Source organism: Cavia porcellus, unplaced genomic scaffold (genome assembly GCF_034190915.1).
Source record: "Cavia porcellus strain 051 isolate PalLab524CR breed Dunkin Hartley unplaced genomic scaffold, mCavPor4.1 scaffold_1, whole genome shotgun sequence".
Classification (NCBI taxonomy): domain Eukaryota; kingdom Metazoa; phylum Chordata; class Mammalia; order Rodentia; family Caviidae; genus Cavia; species Cavia porcellus.
Genome location: NW_026947484.1, coordinates 46,647,730 through 46,668,282, shown reverse-complemented (window position 1 = coordinate 46,668,282; position 20,553 = coordinate 46,647,730). Strand labels below are relative to the sequence as shown.

Here is a 20,553-nt window from a genome sequence, read left to right as displayed (position 1 = left end):
GCACACGACATACATGAGACTATTACTAGGGAAAATCATGGCTTTCGTGTTTGCTGTAATTTTTTGTTTTGTTTCTCAGCTGAGCACATTAGAAATACTCTAAGGCCTTTTTAAAAGTGTTTGTTTATATGCTCTTCTGGAAAGAATCTGCTTTTCTAGAGTCCTTTTTATATCTGTATTTCTCTGAGAATGAATAAACTGAAAGCTACCCTTAAATCTGTTTTTTTTTTGTTTTTTTGTTTCATATTAAGTGAGTGACACTTTATGGGTGCTATTTTCATAAGCACCCCTCTTAACCATTAGGATTATGTCCACAAAAAGAAATATTCATTGCAAAATCCACTGAGGTCAAAAATACAGTCTCCATTAACTACACTGAATAAGAAGAGCAGACTGGGGAAAAACATGGTTAAAGCTTAAAAAAAAAAATTCATGGGTAAACAGGATGTGTTTGTGATCAAAATAAAACTGTCATAAAATATGTGTGCGTGCATTTATGTTTTAATAAGCTTATTTGCCTACCATTATTGGGGAGGCAAACTGACAGTTTATCTGAGATTCGTAGCTTATCAATAGATAATAATAAAAACATGGGTCTATTTTAACCAAGTATGAAGAACTTAAAAATAAAGCATTTCTAGAATTCCTTCTCCTGGGATAGAGCACTTTTCAGAGCATGTCTTTTCCTAATGCTGACCACACACTGTTGATACTGGCTCATCCTTGGGGAAGTAAAGGAATGAATTAAACATTCATTAAGCCCCAGAGAGTTAATTAGCAGTGAACTAATAAAATTTCTTTCTTTCCAGGACATTCTTCACTTACCAGGGAAATGAAAAGAAAAATGTGTTTTATATAAACTGAGCCTAATGAAGTTTCTTAAGTTTTAAATAAAATTCTTCATGTGCTAAAGTTCTTGCCTTTAATTTGCATCTGGCAGTGATATAAAATACTACCAAAAGCTAAGCTGTCATGTGACTCACTAGCCTAAGTATCTTTTTATCTTTCACATGTTCTTTATCATAGTTGATAAACAAAGTGAAGCCGGGTGTGGTGGTGCACACTTGTAATCTCAGCATTCAGGAGGCTGAGGCAGGATCACTGTCTCTAGCCTGGACTACAAAGCGAGTTCAAGGCCGGCCTGAACTACATGCAAGACTTTGACTCAAAAAGACAAACACAAAAAACAAAAAAGTGAAGCAGAGAGTTCACATTTCTTACATTTTTTGTCAGGCAAGAAAAGCACCTATGAAAGTTTTCAGCCCTGAATCCTCTTATACAAAAGATTAACTGAGCTGTAAAAATGGTGAATTCTGAATCTGAGCATGAGCATGGTTCATGTACCCACATCCAGAAGCAAAGAATCACCTACCCTTGCCAAACCCTCCTGAGAGTACCACAACAGTCCCCCTGGGCTTAATCCTGGCTTTAAACTCTGCAGTAAGAATAGAAGCAAGACCACAAACACGAAAGGAAAACCAGGCTAATATGCAGACCTGGGCATTTTTACAGGAGTTGCTGCCTCTGCTCCACTTCCTACCCTACCACCCCATCCCTGGAGAACAATAAAATCCTTCAATCAAGCTCTCCATTCTTCACACAACTGCCCGTTCCTTCTTCATGACTATTTTGTGAGTGAAAATGTGGAAAGCAAATGACAGCTGGTGATGCTGCTAACATTTTCATTCACAATTCACCATTACTGTTTACTTATTCAATGAATATTTATTCAGTGTCCACTATACCTATGTTTTAGGGATCAAGGGCATAAGAGTGTGCAGAAAGCCTAAAAAGGAAAAAAGGTCACCACTGTCATGGAGTTTGCATTCCCGGAGCGGAATGCTGGAAGAGGTGCTATGGGCAAGCGTGAGGCTTACGGGTCTTCTGGTCCTCATACCTGATCAGTCTGCCATTCTCCACGTAGTACTGAACTCGGAAATGTATAATCATAGGAGGCCCAAACTGGTCAATACCCTAAAATCAAGACACACATTCAAAAACAAGCTATTGACAGCAAGCTACTTCAAAAATGAGCTTCAAAAGTCACCATATCAACACTGTTTGCTGGATGCTTTTCAACACTGAAGGGCTTTGGCCACATGTAATGGGCAGGAGCTTGTTTGGGCCAACTGACCCCTGTGGACAGCAGGTTCCTACAAAACTAGGTGGTCACAAAGCACAACAGGGCACCATCCCTCTGTCTGATTCCCACTCAGTAATGCCAGTGACAACATACGGGAGGATAAAAATAAATGCATGGAAATTTCTAGCTGGGATCCCCCTCCCTGCTCAGCTCTGTCCCCTGTGGTGACCATTTGCTCCTTATTACAAATGTCCTCTTGTTCCCTTGACATTCCGCATACCAAATTCTAAAACTGTTTGTTTACTCAGACAGCCATGCTTCTTACTCTGTAGCTGGCTTTGAAGCTGCCTTCCCTTTTATCCTGAGAATTCTTAGCTTCAAACTGGAGGATCTGGGATCAGGTATTGTGACTTTATTCTGATTTAGGAGGGTGATCTTGGAAACTCTATGCAAATTCTTTGATTCTTCTGCCATACACACAGAGTTTATGATTACTAAATAAAGGCACCAGTACAATAATGCAACAAATTCAAATACATACATGGCAGAATTAGCATAAAAATTATTAATAAATTCTATCACAGCTTTGATAACATGGTCACAAGAAACAATTTTTCCTTTTTTCTCAAAGTGTTATTCCAACATTGCTAAAAAATTTATTATCCAATACTATTTATAGACATCCAAAATATATCATTATACTTAACTGACATTTTACAAATTGTAACTCCTTTCTCCAGTGTTTACAGAGTGAAGTACTGCTTAGGATTTTTTGTAATACACAAAAGATAAACTTTTTATAAAAAAATCAAAATAATTTTGCTCATAAATGTAACCTCACCCAAGCGACTTCGTATTGTCGTACCTTGCTGGCTTCTTTCTTCCATTCTTTTGGACAATACTTATAAAGTTTTTGTTGCATTTCCATATACACATGTTCATTATCTGTACAATGAAAACAGAAAGTAAGACACTAAAGACACATTTTTTAAAATTTAAAGATACAACCTTTAAAATGCCTCAAGATTTGGGAATGTAGTCAGAACTTATACCACCAAGGACACTCAACAAGATACTAAAAGATAAAAGGTTCTGTGGGCTAAACATTAATGAGATGATGAGATATTTTGCAATACAGAATACATACTGTTAATAAACACAATGTACAGAAAGAACATTAGTTTCCAACTCCTACTTTTTTCCCCACTTTTTAGAATCATTATAAGTTAAGAGTCTAACTTCCAGGACTATACTCTGGAAGAAAAACATACTTTTGTTTAGCTCACAAAAGACTTTCTTTGTTTTGTTTTTTTGGTACCAGGAATTGAACTCGAGACCTTGCGTTTACACCCTGTGCTTGCCAGGCAGGTGCTTGTGACGCTGGACTACATTCCCGACCCCAAGACTGCTCTTGTAGGTATAAAATAATGAAACTGGACAGGAACATCGTAACTGCTATGTAAGGCATTAGGAAGCATTAAAGATATCCCTCTTCATGGCCCCTAGTTTACAAAGAGTAATTTTTAAGAATATTCATTCTCTGTCTCCCCACAGCAAAATACATGACAAAGTGATAAACCACTACTTGCACTGCCTTTGGGACCAACCTTGGGATAGAAAACCTTAGGGAAAACAAGCACAGATGCCAAACTATTCACTTCAAGAGACTGATATTTATAAGGCAAACAGGATATGATGTAAAAATGATCCAAACATGAAAACAAGCTGGAAAAAAACACAAAATATTTCATTTTTCCTAAAGAGGATCTTGTTTTAAAAGAGAGAGAGAGAGAGAGAGAGACATGTACTTTACAAGAAAAGCCCTTAACATTCTTACAGTTTTAAATCCTAGTTTTTAAAATGCCAGTTGCTTTCTCTAATCATCATTAAGGGTCATCCTCTTAAAACATCTTACGTCTGAAAGTTCAACTCCGACCACTCCGGGAATAAACAAGTCTGATTATACTGCTGACACCGAGCTGAACACTTGGGTTTGACTGGGAAAAACTCAGAATAAGGAGTTAAGCTGCTTTTTGGGTATACGTGGAATATTTAGTTACCTAATCTGAATGAAAAGGATAAAGAAGTCCCAATGTCAAAAATCATGGGATGCTACCTAAACGCAGTTATCAGGTTGGTGATACTATGTCTCGTTTCTTGTTTTCACTCATTGGACAGGAAAGGGACAGTGCCCGACAGTGTTCCTGTTGAATTCACTGGTGTTTGGTGAGGCCCTATACAAAGCAGCAACATAACAAACAGAAGTGACACTGCTCACAAGAGCTGCACGTAGATGTTTTTTATCTACCTATGTATTTCCACCACCTCAGGGTGTGATCAGAGCTCCACGGCTGAAGATGCTGGAGACCCTGACCGATGACCACGTGGAGGCTGCTGGAGCACAGTGTGCCCAAGGGAGGGCCTGCCTCCCTCCCCCAAACCTCCCCCTCTGCTTTGCCTCACCTGTGTCCTTCGTAACGTCATTTGTGACACACTGGTAGGAGAGTAAACAGATAAGCTGTGTTTCTTATTGTTGAAGAAAGAATTATAAAGGAAAGAGGAAGAGCTAAAATGAGTCTCATGAAATTGATTAGAAGTGTTAGTATGAACTCATACATAGGAAGAAAAATTTGTGGAGAAATACATGACATCACCAAAAGTTAACACTGTTACCACCAAAAAAGACAAACATCATGTTCTCTTGCTGTTATTCAATGAGAACAGCAAAACACTGCTGACGTGGTGTTTCTACCAAAAATATGCATAATCAGAATTCATGAAGAAACAACAAAGAAATCCAAGGTGAAGGACATTCTCAAAGTAACTTGACTACACTCTTCAAAAATGCCAAGGTTATCAAAGGCAAAGATTAACAAACTGCTAGAATAAAAAAGACCTGATATATCACAACTAAATGTAACTTATGGGCCTAGATTTTCTTTGCCAATAACAACAGCTGGCAAAATTAAAAGCTACTGATTATCATACCACCGTTGATTTCCTGGTGCTGATAGTTATTATACAAGAGAATAGAGTATATTTGTTTTTAGGAAATATACACTGAAGTATGCAAACAGGGAGGTAGGATGGAAGAAACAAATGTGCTAAAAGGTTAGGTTTTGAAGAATCTGAGAGAAAGGTAAATGGAAAATCTCTGTGGTATTTGTGTTTCATTTTTTAAAAATTTCATTTCACTTTGGGTAATGAGAATCAAACTCAGGACCTTCCGCTTGCTGGCCAAGCGCTGCATCAAACAAGTAAATTACTTTTCAAAAAGTTCAAAATTGGGAATAGTACTCAGATAGTATTTATGACACTAGAGATTAAAATAGTTGCATTTTAAATATCTATATTTGAAATATTCCAGAGACTACTATTTGCAAATATTTAAGTTACAACAATTTTAGGTATCGATCTAAAAATGTAAACTTTTTAGGGCAGTAAAATCTTTCTGTGTACCACACTGTGGCTACATGCCATCACATAGTATTTCCGAACCCAGAGAAAGTACACATCAGCTTGTGAGCTCAAATGTACACTATGTGCTCTGGGTGACGACAATTTGTCAGTGTGAGCGCGACTGTAATACACACCGACAGTGTCCATGCAGTGTCCTCTAGGAGGACACTGATAGGAAAGCGGGGTGCGTGAGCACATGGGAACCTTCTACATTTCATATTCAACTTCCTGAGGACTAAAACTACTCTAAAAACCACAGTGCGTAAGTAAAACGTCCTCAGGCACACATCAACCCTGCTGTGCTGGCAGAGCAGTAGTTTTCATGTGGCTTGTGAAAAAACTGGCCATGAGGGAAGCTGAGAGCTGCATCCAGAGCTGCATCCAAAGCCACACTGGCGGTCGGCTGTGGAACCAGAATTAGAACCAGGTCGGCTGAGCCCTGCTCCCGTGTTCTTTCACCACACTGCAAGCCTTTCAAGAGGGCATCTTAAAACTCTTGAGAGCTGAGGAAGCTATAAAACTGGTTTTCTTGGACTGACTTGCTGAACAACAAAGATCAACAACCTGGCTGTGGCTGTTGTAAGAAGGATTAATTCTGAGTATAGATGAATGAAAGTTACTCAGAATCTACGGGGCTTCTGATGGCGGCTTGACTTGTCCCCAGAAGATACGGGTACGGACAAGGATGGAGCGGTACTTTCACTGCTTCCTACCACAGGGATAAACTGGGCCCTGAAGTGTGTGTCCCTCACAGGCTCTGTGGCCTCTCTTAGAAGAGTAACTGAAAATAGCTCACACTTGAGAGAGAGGAGGCCTGACTGATCAGTTCAGCATGACCCACTTCTCAACCTGCTGGATATAAGCGTTTTACGCTAGTGATCAGATTCTCCAGACATCTTAAACCAATTCCAGCAACAGAAAATAATCCTCACTCTGGTACAAAATATAATAAATACATTTCACAAAAAACTTGATAAAGTGAGCAAACCTACGAGTCTTTTGGCATACAGAAGACTAAATTAGAGAAATTTTAAAAACATGATTTGAAAGAAAAAAGCTCATAAAAAATGACCAGAGATAAGTCCTGAGAATTTAAATCTAAGGTATTATGGAGAAGAAAGCTTATATTGCATTCTTTCCATGGAAATTTCTTCACGTATAGAATAAAGACAATGAGCCTATATTTCCTAGTCATATCGTCTGAATTGTAGAAAGAGAAACAGAAAATAAAATCAGCATTACACTGTGTTGTTAATAGCAAGAGACTTGAATAGAGGAGTTTTTATCTTCAAATTATTTTATAACATCAAACATTACAAATTATATAGTTCAGTGGCACAAGCACCTGCCTGGCAAGTGCAAGGCCGTGGCTTTGATCCTGGGTCCAAAAAACCAAAACAAAATAAAAACTATATAGTTTCAGCTATCCTTTGAATACAAAGAAACAAAAATCATTTAGTTCATTAAAGTATTAAAAAAAGTGCATTAAAATCTAGTTTCCTAAAGAGGATCAAATTTTTAAGTTCAAAATATAATAAATGCATGAACTAAAGCCCTAAATCTTATAAGAAACACATAGCATTTGGATTAAAAGCTAGATACCAGACTAAAAATGAAGATCAATTTATGTGTATTTTGACAATCACAGCTTTACAAGAGTGCTGAATCTAAGCTTATAAAATCATCACTTCTTCAGAGATAGCTGGCTAAATTCAATAGATAAGGTACTAAGACTTACTTTGTATAACACTGAGGCCAAAGAGGTGGCCATCCTTTAGCCTGAGCAGGTCACACACCTGGACCAGCAACTGTTGACACAGAATTTTAACCTGTAAAGGAGAAAAAAACACAATTTGGTAACAAATTAAGTATACATGGTGAGCCACAACTGGGCAATGTAATGCCCTGTAAACAGACATCTTGATAGAATAAGCTGACATAGCAAAACTAATGTTGATTTATGGAAATCACTTTTATCTGTGGTTGTGCTTCAATAATGATTATCACAATATCAATTTTTACAACACAGTAATAATGTCCCAATTCGATCTTGCACAAGACTCATAAATCTTATGACATTCAAATAAGACTCTGCAATCATCGATATGAAAAATGGGTATTTCAGAAGGTACCTGGAACAATCTGCTGTGATTATAGAAGTATCCATCTGGCCTTTTCTAAAAAGATTTAAGCTGATAAATAAAAACTGTATATACTACAGTGTATAGCACGCTGTTTACATTACATAATATAGATACCCACTACAGAATGGACAATTACATATGTAACACCTCACACGCATATCAAATGTTTGTGGTAAAACACTAAAAATCTAGTTTCAGCGATTTTAAAGCTTACATTATTATGAATTATATTCACTATGTTGCACAACAGAGTTCTTGAACCTAATTCTTCCTGTTACTGAAATTTTGTATCCTCTGACCAGCATTTCCCCAATTTCTGTCCATTCCTAGGCTCTGGTAAATATAATTGTAACTCTCTGTTCCTGGGGATTACATGGTCAAATGAGATTGTGTAGTATTTATCTTTCTGTGTCCCGTTTATTTCATTTCAGGTTCATCCACACTGTTGCAAACAGCAGGATTTCCATCTTTTCTTGGCTGAATAGCATCCTATTCTCTTTTTGTTAACAGCCATTAGAATAGGTATGAGGTGATAGTTTATTGTGGTTTTAATTTGTATTTCCCTCCAGTTTGGTTGTGCTATGCACTTTTTCATGTATCTACTGGCCATCTGTATGTCTTCTTTTGAGAAAGTTCAGGGCAATAGTCTTTTCAAGAAACATTTTGTCAGTGATCAAAGCAAAATAATCACATACTGCAGAATTGTGACTGCCTAGCTTTTATTTATTTTAATCAATCACTGTTTTTTATTTTATTGGTACACTTTAGAGACACACAACGATAACACTCATCATAGGGAGTCTGTACCTGTACATGATATGTCCTGCTTCTTCTCTTTCTCCATTTCCTTTCTCCTCCTTCCCACCACCTCCTCCCATTATCTACAAAAGCTTTATTCCTACCTTTTCCTTCTATTATTTTTTTTCTTGTCCCATTTTCCCTTCCCTTCTCCCCCTTCCCTTGTTCCCCTTCTCATCTGAACACTTTCTTCCTGTCTCTCAATACTTACTGTATAATTTGGTCCTTTTTTACACTTTTGGTTCCTCACCCCAGAGAAACCACACAACATTTGAACATGTGTGCCTGATTTATTTCACTTACAAGTATGATTTCAATGGCTATTATCCAGAAATCAACCAATAACCACTCACTGCTATCATGTAGTATCTCTTTCCCTTTCCTGAGTCCTACTATCATTCAATCATAAAACCGTATTAACTTGGGACTCAGGAGATGTTACTCTGAGTGACAAGGACAGTTTTGATGCTTTCCCAAGTGTTAATGAAGTGCTGAGTGGAGGAGGCTCCTTGCATTCAAAGTCACTGAAGTTTATTAACAGTTTATTGTGACCGACTCTAAGGGATCAATTCCATTTATATAAGGGTAAAATACGAAGAAGTATAAAATACAACTCAGCCTAAAGCCAGGCAGTTAGTAACAGTGAAGGCAACTCACAACATCTGTATATTAAAATATCTGCATACTCTGTGCAACATGATTTGTAATTTTGGCTACACACATATTATTTCTCCTCTCCTATACATTATTAGTCTCCTAATCCTTTCTTCAATGATGATGCCAATTATTGTTCAAATATTATAAATTCTAAATTAGTTAACTCTGAATTAATGATTTTTTTTTACCATACCTTAATATGTAACTTCGATTAAGAAAATAAAAAACCAAGCAAAGATCCCTTAAAACTGAACTAGCAATAATTCTAGTCATAGTGAAAAGATGGGTTTACTGTTCATTTCCATGTTCATTACCAATTGGCCACTAACCGGAAGCACCTTAATCACTGGAAAGACCAAAAGACATTTTAAGGCACATACACAGTTGCTTAAGAAGAACTGGGGATTCGATGAAGTGAAGACAGCATCTTATTTTATATTCAGGACATGTACTATGTTCTTAGTAAATGTCTGATGAGTGATTCTTTGTGTACTCTTCATATCATCTTTCTGTCCATGACTACAAACTTCTCTTTAACTTGCTGAAGGAACCATTTTACAATTTAGCAATTTAGGGAAAATATAGCAGTGTAATCCTACCAACACCACTGGGAGAACACGTTTGTTTGCTCATGAAAAATCACTATTAACCCTATGTACAGCTACCTTGATTCAACCCACTTGAAATTTTTCATTTCTTTCACAAAAAAGAACTATGTTCTTTCCAACATTTGCTAAAAGGACTCTGGATTTTGAGTTCCGCCATAATTCTAGTTTATGAATTAACTTAGAATGATAGAAAAGGTAGTAAGTATCATATGTTATAGACAAGTCTTAAATTGAACTAAACACTACAAATTTGAGACTTAAAATACTGTATTTTTCTAGAGTACTTTTAATCCTTGGTTTGACTATATTTAATCCTCAAGTTGACCTACTTGGGCACAAAGCAGGCAGGATGAAATGTAACAACAGTTAAAATTGAAATTCCAAACCACAAACTAATTGTATATAAAATGAACTGTTGTAACTTTGTGTAACTTTGACCAAATAATGTTGTACATTTCTTCTATGTATCCCATATAATTATTATTGTTCCACTAGTTTAAATCAAGTATTTGCAGCCTACTGATAAAGCTCTTTAACAACCACTAAGTAAGTACAATATTCTTGTTTAAAAACTATAATTAAATAAGGATGTGGCTTTTAAGTCTTACCTGCTGGGAAAATAAGCTTGAACTTTTTGTATTTGCATAGTATGAGTCTTTAAAACTACATTTTAACTGATTGTGAAATTTCTCAACTTCCTTAATCTTCAGAAGCAATGGGAAATTTAAATAGTACTACACAGTATGAAGTATTAACAGTAAGAGTTAAAGCTTTATCTAAAAATGCACTCTATGTGGAACTTTAAAACACTTAATTCTAAATGTGTCTATGGCTTGTTATTGAGCAGGAATGTTTGAAACATTTTCTAGAAGAAAAATTGCCCACTCTAGTAGTCTTAGTGAATATATAAATTCTTGGCCATAATGTCTTTCAGTCAAAACTTTATGGTTCTTTTATTTACCATTATTTTATTTTCAAATTTTACAAGTATCCTATATTAAATATTTGCCTGATGAATAGAGTCATTTAAAATAGTCCCTCTGAGTATAACTCTTGGAGAATTCAAAATGATCAAAGCACTAAACCTATTCCACATGCAGAAAGGCAACATTCTATCAATTATATTTACCAGGGAACAAACTTTCTCTGTTTAAAAGAAAAAATGTACAAATGATGAAAACATTATGGATGAAATAGTTTCTGCTGTAATCAGTTACACTGAACTCTGCAAACACCAATTGCTATTTTCTGACTACAAAGATAGTACATTGTAGAAAAAGAGTGAGGCTTGGCAGCCTTGACTCATTTCTGCAGCAGGGGAAAGCCTCCATACTGCTGTCCCTCCCTGAGTCCAAGCGCTTGCTGGAGAGGGGGTTCAGACTCTTGGTTTCAGTGATAGAGCCTGCGAGTGAAATGACAAACTGCTCAAAGAAATACAGTAAAATGCTAGGGACTCACTGTGCACCAGGCACTATGCAGGTAACACCCTTAAGTCCTAGCAACGTTCCGTGAGAAGCATAATATCATCCCCACTTCATTGCGGAACCAAGCCAAACCCTAAGACACAAACCCAAAACTGCACAGGAAGCTGAGGCATGGGCACTGCAACCCAGGTCCTGGTGACTCTAGAAACCACCTTATTCCTACAGGGCTTCACAGTATGTGATCATACTTCTGACTACATCAGAGAGGTTATTACATTAATTTTATAGGGCATTAAGGAAGTATAAAATTTATTTCTGCTTATGTATTAAAATTCAGGTTGAATAACCTGGATCCAAAATACCTGGGGTCAGCCAGGCATGGTTGTAACCCCCAGCATTTGGGAGGCTGACGCAGGAGGATCACTGTGAGTCCAGATCAGCCTTAACTAACATAATGAGATCCTGTCTCAAAAAACAACAACAAAAAACGGCATGACACCTGAGGCAGGAGAGGTGATGTGCGTTCAAGGCCTGCCTGGGCTACCTAGTGAGTTCAATGCTGATCTGTACTACACAGTGAGACCCTGTCTTAAACAAAACTTAGGATCAGAAGTGTTTCAGATTTCAAAGCTTTTCAGATTCTGGAAAATTTGCATAGACTTTACTAGTTGAACACCCCTAGTCCAAATTTACACTTTCCAAATTTGGACTTTTGGATTAGGGACGTTCAATCTGTAGTAACATCAGCTGCCATCTATGTGCCAGAAATTCTGCTCTGTGTTAACCCTGAATTCTCACCATCACCTTGTACCCAAAGCTCTGTTCTTATTTGATGGATACAGGTGCAGAGGCTGAGAGAGGCTTCATAAACGGTCTAAAGTCAGTCATAGGATCTGAATTTGGTCTGTATGTTCCGAGCATATAAAAATATTTTCACAAATGTAGAAAGGAAGGCTATACAAATGAGCGCCTACTAAGTACCAGGTCCTGGAAAAGTTACTCTGACAAGTGGAGAAGGTAGTGAGCTTAAGTACCTTGTGCAAAGTTCACAAATCCTGTAAACTATAGAGTTAAAATATTAATAACCTCAGAACGTTTCTTAACAACACTGTGGTTAATTAGATTACTCCTAATAACAAGCATTTTGTTTGTGCTTATTACACATCATGTACTGTTAGAAGGCCTTACCGACCAAGCATGTCAATCTAGTAAACAGAGTTCTAGAGAGGAGAGACCAGGAGGCGCTGGGGTACAGGTCTGTGCCTGATTAGCTTAAGATGGAACGGGAACCACAGGAACAGTCTTGTTAAATGCAGATTCCTGCGTCTTATCCAAAGCTTCCTACGTCACCACTTTCAAGGAGTAAACCCCAATAATTTGAATATCTAGTAAGCTTTCCAAATAATTCTATGTACACTGAAGTTTCGAAATCATGGAGCTATGGGAACAAGTGAACTGGCTATGTTTTAGTCTGCTTTTCAAGCAATTCTAGTGTAACTTTCTTTGGAAATTCTAGTCACCTCTTATTATCCTTCACTAAATCAGATTAGTCTTCTCCACTGAACTAAAATCTGAATTTTGTTTCATAGCTTGTAGGTATCTATGTATATATGCATGTATATACACACAAAGACACATACACATATTTTACTAGATAAAAAGAAACAAGTGAAAGAAGTTTGTTAAGAGCCTATGCTGTATGTCTTTGTTTTTGTATATTTTTACTTAACAAACATCTTTTATGTAAACTGTATATAAGAACTCAGCACATTCATGTATACAGAATTACATTTTCAATATATTTTTCCAGGGCCTACACTGAAATGCTGCCTATTTTTATTATTAAGATTAAAGAAACAAATGCTGCAAAAATAAGTTTTTACTTCACATATCATGAAACAAGTACCCTAAGTAGGCATGTAACTCATTACACCTTCTGCCCAACAGATGCAACCCACGCCATAAGCAATTCATGCTCAGATAATTCCCACAGGTACACATAAGGTTATATGAGATGATCAAGAAATTATTGATTGTTAGTAAAACTAAAATGATTATGCTTATAAGCAGAAAATTTTTCTATCTAAACTATTTAATGAAGCTATTCAAATGCCATAAAACTTATAAAACATTTATAAAAACTATTTTATCTGGCAACTGAATTAAAAATATAGTAATATATACAAGGGAAAAAACTACCTAAAGTCATGGCTCTGAGGCAAATGTCCTCCCTTGTATTCCATTAGAATACAATTAAGTGAAAGAAAAAACACAGAAGTTGATAGTAGGGGGAGGTGTTGAAAAATGCTAGGTATGATATTGATCACCAAACAATTGCTTGGCACTCAGTACTAAGATTACATATTGTAACTCTGTAATTCACATCCAATGGGGATAGAAACAGAAATGTGTGCATTTATATATACACACACACACTTTTTTACAGTTTTATTCATAATAGTTCAAAACTTAAAACACACTTGATGTCCATCAACAATGGATAGATAACTAAATTCGGCATGTTAATACCATGGGCTATTAAACACTAATGAAAGGAAAACCAAATTCCTGTCACATGCAACAGCATGGATGAACTTCACAGGCCAAATGCCGGGCGAAAGAAGCCAAACACGAAGAAAACATGTTACATAATTTCAGCCACGTGCAGGTCAGAAACAAGCAAAGTTGCTCTCTGTTGTTAGCACAGTCATCACCCTTTGGGCAAAGGTTACTGAATAAGGGTGCTGAAACTTTATACCTCAAACTAAGGCAATGGTTACCTGGTGAATACAGTGGTAAAAATTCACTAAGACCTCGGTACTTTGTAGGATGTAAATTATGACTCATTTTTAAAGTTAAAAATGGATCGTGTTCTTCAATGTCCAAGTTAACCAAGTAAGTTAGTTGACTCTGACTCATGAACCATCAGTAACAACTTAGTGCTCAAAAGTGCTGAAACTGGTTAGATTTCAGCTATTATTAAAAACAAGCAAGGTGTATATTAAAAGCTAGCAACTGCTACCCTTTCTGTGGGTGGGTGACAACCATCAGCATTTCAAACACGAATGCAGATGTCAGTAAAAGTATACCCAGATAAAAAGTTTAAAATCCCAAGTATTTGTTTCTAATTTAGTAATCAAAATTCTCTAATTTTACACCAGGTAAGACAACGGTGAAGGCAACTGCGCTGAAACCTTCAAGCTAAGTGACGTCTGTGCAGACCAGCACCTCTGTTCTGCCCTATTCTCACTGCTGAGTCTAAGGATTTCTACTGAGAGCAATAGTAGCTTCAAACAGTTGCTGCCAGGAATGCACTATTTAGACATTTCAAAAGTGGGTGTGCTCACATTTATGATGATATTCAGAGACTCATCATTGGGAAGGAAAATACACACACTCCGGCGGTCTTGCATGACTCTGTTGTTATGGAAGTTCAGTTTGTTCATTGTGTTGTGGGCGCACGGGTGGTCAAGGCTGGGGTCCGAGTCCTCAGCAGCTGCTCAGGTTCCCAGCACTCCAAGGCCAAGCTCTTCTCCTCATCACACATCCGACAGGAGAAGCATCCTGCTGCTTTAACTATGTAGGTTTCATAGCTGTAAAAAAAAGGCCAAAGGCAGGGCTGTCAATAGAACGCTGAGGCTGTCAAGGACAGAGACAGGCACTTTCTCTGGTGGGCACAGAGACAGCGTGTTTCAAGCCCAAGTTGTCTACTTCGCTATTCTGTATGTGTTAGTCCCACACTAGCTGTCTTAGAACTTCATTCACAGTCATGAATTTAACTTAAAGCCAGCGACAGCCTCACACATTCCAAGGCAGTACTGTGCACTGTAAGGCTCAGACAGACCGAGATCTTGAGGAATTTCCAGTCTCACTGAGATAACTAGGGGCTCTGAAATAAACAAATGATAAGAACAGCAGCAACGGCAGGATTCTCTCTCCTATTACCACCGAAGTCAAGTAAATGTCTTGGCTCTCACAGTGCATTCCCTCGTTAGCCACTATAGTCTGGCTTCCACTTCTTTTCTCTGCAAAGAAAGCCAGTAATCTGTGACCGTCAGTAGTATCCATAGGGTTCACCTGGGTCGATTTCTATACAGTATTTACCACGGTTATTCATCCTTCTTTTAAATATAATCCAGTTTCTTTTCAATTTACAATTAAAATTCCATCTGCAAGCGAATTACTCAAAACTAAATAAAAACAAAACAATCTTTTTACTGTATTTCCCTATTAGAAAGGTGCCTGGAAGCACACTTCAGAGAAGTTCATTTATCTTATATGATACAAGCAATTGTTCCACATCACCTCAAGGAATCCCCAGAAGTCAGTGCTGCGGTTCTATGCAGTATGGATGGCCAAGCCATGTGTTCTAGACAGTGCGCAAACTAACTGCATATCCATCACTCAGAAAATGGTAGTTCAAAGCACCAGTGGCAGAAACGCTGTCGGCACATCAGAATCACCCAAGTATTTGTAATAAATGCAGAACCTGAGCACAGGAATGTTTCTACCCAGGGCCAGGTACTTCTAATGTGCACCACACACAGAAACTACTACACAACAGCCAGAGGAAGGCACTCAGCGGAGTGCTGGACATAAGCTTAGTTAGGGCACACACTGAGAACCATGCTAAAGCTAAGAATTTGGGAATAAGCAACTTCTGTGAGTGGCATCACATCATCACTATAATGAAAAACAATTTCGCAACTTCTCAAAGGTATGAGCCCTAAAACCAGCTATTTTGTATACTGAGATTTCCCTGAAAAATGGTGGCCTAGGAAGGAGTAAGTTAGAAAGGTAATGCACTACACCAATGCCCTTTCTTAGAAACTGAGAAAGAAAGAAAAGCTCTGAAAAGTCCTGCAGGCAACTTCTTATATTTAACGTAGTATTCCTTAAATCTGCTTGATAATGGAATACTTCCCCCTCACAGCACATCTGTAGAAAATATTCATAGGCATAATTAGAGAATGCAGCTTTAAAGTGACTTCCTTGTCAAGTGTGAATTCCATGGCAAAACTTCCCCAGGTTTGTTGGTGTATTCTAACACACAGGTGTCCTTCCATATAAAAATCTTTTCTAGAAGAAACCATAAGGTCCAATTAAATGCACTTTATTCAAATCAAACCTCTAAAACATATTAACCCCAGTATAATTATAATTCTATGCTTTCCCATTTCTAATTAAACCAATTAGAGTATTTCTACCAATCTGCTTTATAAAATTTAAATGACAAAACTAGGAAAAAAATATCTTCTGAGGTTTCTGTATTTCAAGAGCTTCATTAAAATAACTTGGAAATTTCATTTGGGTACAAGTTTTATTTTATGGTTCAAATATGTAGTACAGATGAAGAATGAGAGGATTATTGAAATGAATTTCATAAAAGCATAGTTTAGAAGAAGCAGTGCTCACAGCTGTTTTTTCTACTTTTAGGGTGGCGAACTAGAAAAGCCCTTACAAGAGATAAGATTAAGTTTTTACTTTACCCAGGACAGCATTAAAGCTAATTAAAAGGTCCCAATGAAACTGCAAAATAAACACATCGCTAACAAGTATACAAGTTAGTCTTAAGTTGGGCAGCCCTAGGGGAAACAATGGGACTAAACTGATACCAGTTTGAATCACAGAACTAACCTCTCAACCACTGGCTACTTGTTTTGGGTCTTTAAACTACATCCCTAACCAGTCTCAGGAATACACACTCCTATTTTGGGGTAACGCTTTTCTATTCAACTATTTCAAGACATTATTCACGAATAAAACCAAGTAGTAGTAACATACTTCCAAGGCAGTAACAGATCAGCCAACATTGTGACCAAGCTCCACTCTGCCATCTTTTCGAACACCCTGCTTTATATTAAAAGTCTGAAATTCTCTCCCTTGAATTTTCACCCATATGATATGCTCTCCTTTTGAATGGAAGCAAAAGAAGATTCTCAATCCTGGGATTATCTTCCTAAAAAGCAGGAAAATTACTATTTGCTAAGATTGTAGTAAGGCAAGCATGATTAGGTAGACATCACAGTCAACATGGTCTCTATGCTCCCCTAGTAAAAACAAGGCAAAAGACCCTGAAAAACTGGATTGCAGAGAGCCCTGTCGTCCAATTTAATCATCACACATTTATAAGGTTACATTACACATACAGTACTGTAAAATGTATTAACTGCAAAGCAGAAGAAAACAACAGAAGATGCTTTCTAATTCAGAACACATCACTGGCAAGAAATTTAGCATTGTGTCTGATTCCTAGGACACACGCGGATGGGCAACTCCCACGTCGAACTCAAGGAGACACATAATGGATAACAGTGGAGTACGAATACTGTACCACAACACTGTAGTAGAGATAATTTTGGAATACAGTATATTACCTTTGGGGCTGGGGATTTAGCTCAGTGGCATAAGCGCCTGCCTTGCAAGCAGGCAGTCGTAAGTTCAATCCCCGGTACTGATAAAAAGGAAAAAGACCAAAAAAAAAAAAAAAAAAAAAAAAAAAAAAAAAAAAAAAAAAAGAGTATATTACCTTTAATGTACAATATCCTGTCACAAGTGATAAAAACACCTTGGGAAGAATGAGTTCCATTTATAGTTGTTCATTTATATATTTGTTAGTATGAAATACGTGCATTAAATATTATGTGTCACATGCCGTGAATGCTAAGAATATGACAGTAAACAAAATAAATACCTTGTTCTAACAAGACAGGCACAAGTAGTGACACGCACTACAAACAGGAATAAGTCCAGAGTAGATGAGAAAGTTGATGGAGATGTGGTGATGGTGGTGTGGGTGATACATCATACAGGATAATTGAGGAGAGCTATTCTGATAAGTTGATATTTGGCTGGATGCCTGAATTAAGAGAGATGTCATTTTCTTCCTTCCTTTCATCCATTCATCTATCCACTTCAGAGAAGTTTTGCTGGTGGACAGAATCCTACATGGCATGGGTCACACTGTTTTGAAAGATAAAATAATGGTACCAACGATGGGAACATGTACTAGACACTTAATGTGTACCAGATACTGTTCAGTGCTTGTGGTATTTGAAAGAAAACCACAAACTTTGCCATGTTTCTCATTTAAAGGTGGGATCTATTTCCTTTTTTCTTGAATCTGGCTTAGAGCTGTGGTCAATTCATGCTCAGTCAAATCTGGATAATCTACATGTGCAAATACTCTTTGTCTCTTACTCCAAGTGCTGTCTGTGCAGGGACACTTGGTTTGGGAGCTTGGAATGGTTACTTGCCTCGTCTACCTCCTCTGCTATGGCACAGTCACTAGCTGTCATTATCATTTAACCCTCAATGCTAAGCAGTTGGTGCTTTCTCACTAAATGCTGGCTCTCTTACTGCACGTGACGTTGGTCAGTGGGGGGTCTATAGCAATCTCTCTTACTCTGCAGGCCACTGTCATCTTGAGTCCAACATGCTTTGTAGAGGGGGACTCTCCTGTGCACTGTAGGATGGCTGGCAGCACCCCTGGCCTCTACCCACCAAATGCCAAGAGTCCCTCTCCTCCCAGTGTGCAACCCACACCATCCAGACAGTGCCAAGATGTGCTCCATGGGCAAAACTACAAACCAAGAAGAATTACTGCTCTATAGACTCACGACAGGCTGCTTGTTATCATCCAGCTGTTCTTTCTTTTAAATTTAGTAATACAACCCTCATTAAACATGTATGTTCTACCTAAAAGTAGGCAACTGAGCACCACACTCAGGAATCTGACCTTACACAGTCACATTTTCAATTTCCCGAATGTGTGTGGCTTCTGCCCTTGGAATAGCTTTGAAGCATGGCCATCTCAAACCTTTCTGTAGCACAGTGAATTAAAGAAAGGGTTATTTGCTTATAAAAACTATTTGGCAAACAAATTATTTTTGTCACTTAATTTGAGGGATAAGTAAAATGAACACTTCGTGTTCATAACCTATTTTTGCAGTTACTTTTCTACCAAGGATTGGCATCTACCAACTAACTGTCTGGAGCCAAATACTTCAGAAAGAACATCAGATTCTTTGTTGTTCTTTCTCAACTTTCAGACCATTATACTGGTAGATCAATGAAACACTGTGGAAAGGCTGAAATCCTCTTTAGAGGTAACATGGATGGAATAATAAAACAGAGTTGCTAGGTGTGGCAGGACATGCTCACGATGACAGGTAGTGGAAGGCTGAGACAGGAGGACTCCAAGGTAAAGAAGCCACCCCAGGCAACCTTGTTTTAAAAATAAAAAATTTTCAAAAAGCTAGGAATGTAGTTTAGTGACAGAGTATTTTACCTAGCAAGTACAAGGCACTGGTTCAATCATAAGTAACACACACATACACACAAACATATACCCTAGACTCAACCTCCCTAATCTGTTAAAATGCTAATCTAGATTCTGCAATACTAACTTTATGGCCTTGAACAAGGCTTATTCTTCATTCATAAAAGCCATAATACTGGCCTCCAAAGATTATTGGAAGGATGAAATGAGGTAATGTATATAAATTATCAGGTATCACTCGAATGGGCAGAGAAGGAATATCTACAATTTAGTGCCAATGATTCATATCATATAGAAATCTAGACCTTTAAGGTCAGATGCAGCAAGTGGGCTAAATGTTAGGAGGCCTGGCTTAGATAGGGAAGCTGATTTTGGCTGCAAAAGGGACAGGGGGTGTCACTGCATCAAGTGGCTAGTCCCTCAGAGATTTTATGCATGTAAAAAGAGAACGTGTGAACAGATGTTTAGACCCAAATGTGCACTAGCTGACTGAAGGGGGGATGGTAGAGGACAATGGTTTTAAACTGCACAGCATCATCCTCCAGTAGGGAGTGTCCCTCTCCTATCCCAGAGGTTTGCCACATGGCTATCATGGTATGTCCTCCACCCTCAGAGGGTAGACAAGTGATGCCAGGTGGAGCTGTACCCAATGCTGGCCAAATGGTGGATTTCTCTAATCAAAATCCTGGGTCGGCTGGGTGAATATACAATCTAGGCAAATCAGAATTCCTCCATGAAATGGGTTACACAAATGGGTTAGCCTTGCTGGGAGGGCAAAGGCTGTCTTTCTCTTTGGGTCGCTCTTCATAAGAGTGGTAAGCCTAGAGCTGCAGGCAATCATCTTTAAAATCACATTTTAAGAACTTTCCTGAGGAGTGCTATCACAGAAGGAAGCTAAGAAAGAACACTGACTACATCATTTGACTGCCACATCTAGCTATGTCTGAGGTCAGAAACCATCCATGGGCATTCCCTATGGTGAGCCAACGAATCCTCTATTCTCTGACACTAATTCTGGCACTTGCACCACAAAGAAAGCTGACTGATTGCTTGATACATTCTTTATTTCATCAAATGTTTACTACCATTGGCTGTATAG

The 20,553-nt window shown here is 37.9% G+C and overlaps 1 protein-coding gene across 6 annotated transcripts in view; it reads right to left on the bottom strand.

Annotated features, from left to right (window-relative positions):
* Frmd6 (FERM domain containing 6) overlaps nucleotides 1-20,553 on the bottom strand; it is a 72,805-nt gene that overhangs the window by 25,487 nt on the left and 26,765 nt on the right. For 5 of the 6 annotated variants that reach the window (XM_063247589.1, XM_003471824.5, XM_013154682.3 and 2 more), the window contains exons 2-5: nucleotides 14,521-14,766; nucleotides 7,281-7,371; nucleotides 2,925-3,028; nucleotides 1,898-1,974 (exon numbers count right to left, since the gene is read on the bottom strand). In XM_063247589.1, coding sequence (XP_063103659.1) covers nucleotides 1,898-1,974; nucleotides 2,925-3,028; nucleotides 7,281-7,371; nucleotides 14,521-14,619 — 371 coding nt within the window. In that variant the 5' untranslated portion in view covers nucleotides 14,620-14,766. The remainder of the gene's footprint in view (nucleotides 1-1,897; nucleotides 1,975-2,924; nucleotides 3,029-7,280; nucleotides 7,372-14,520; nucleotides 14,767-20,553) is intronic. The other variant, XM_003471823.5, reaches the window with a different exon arrangement.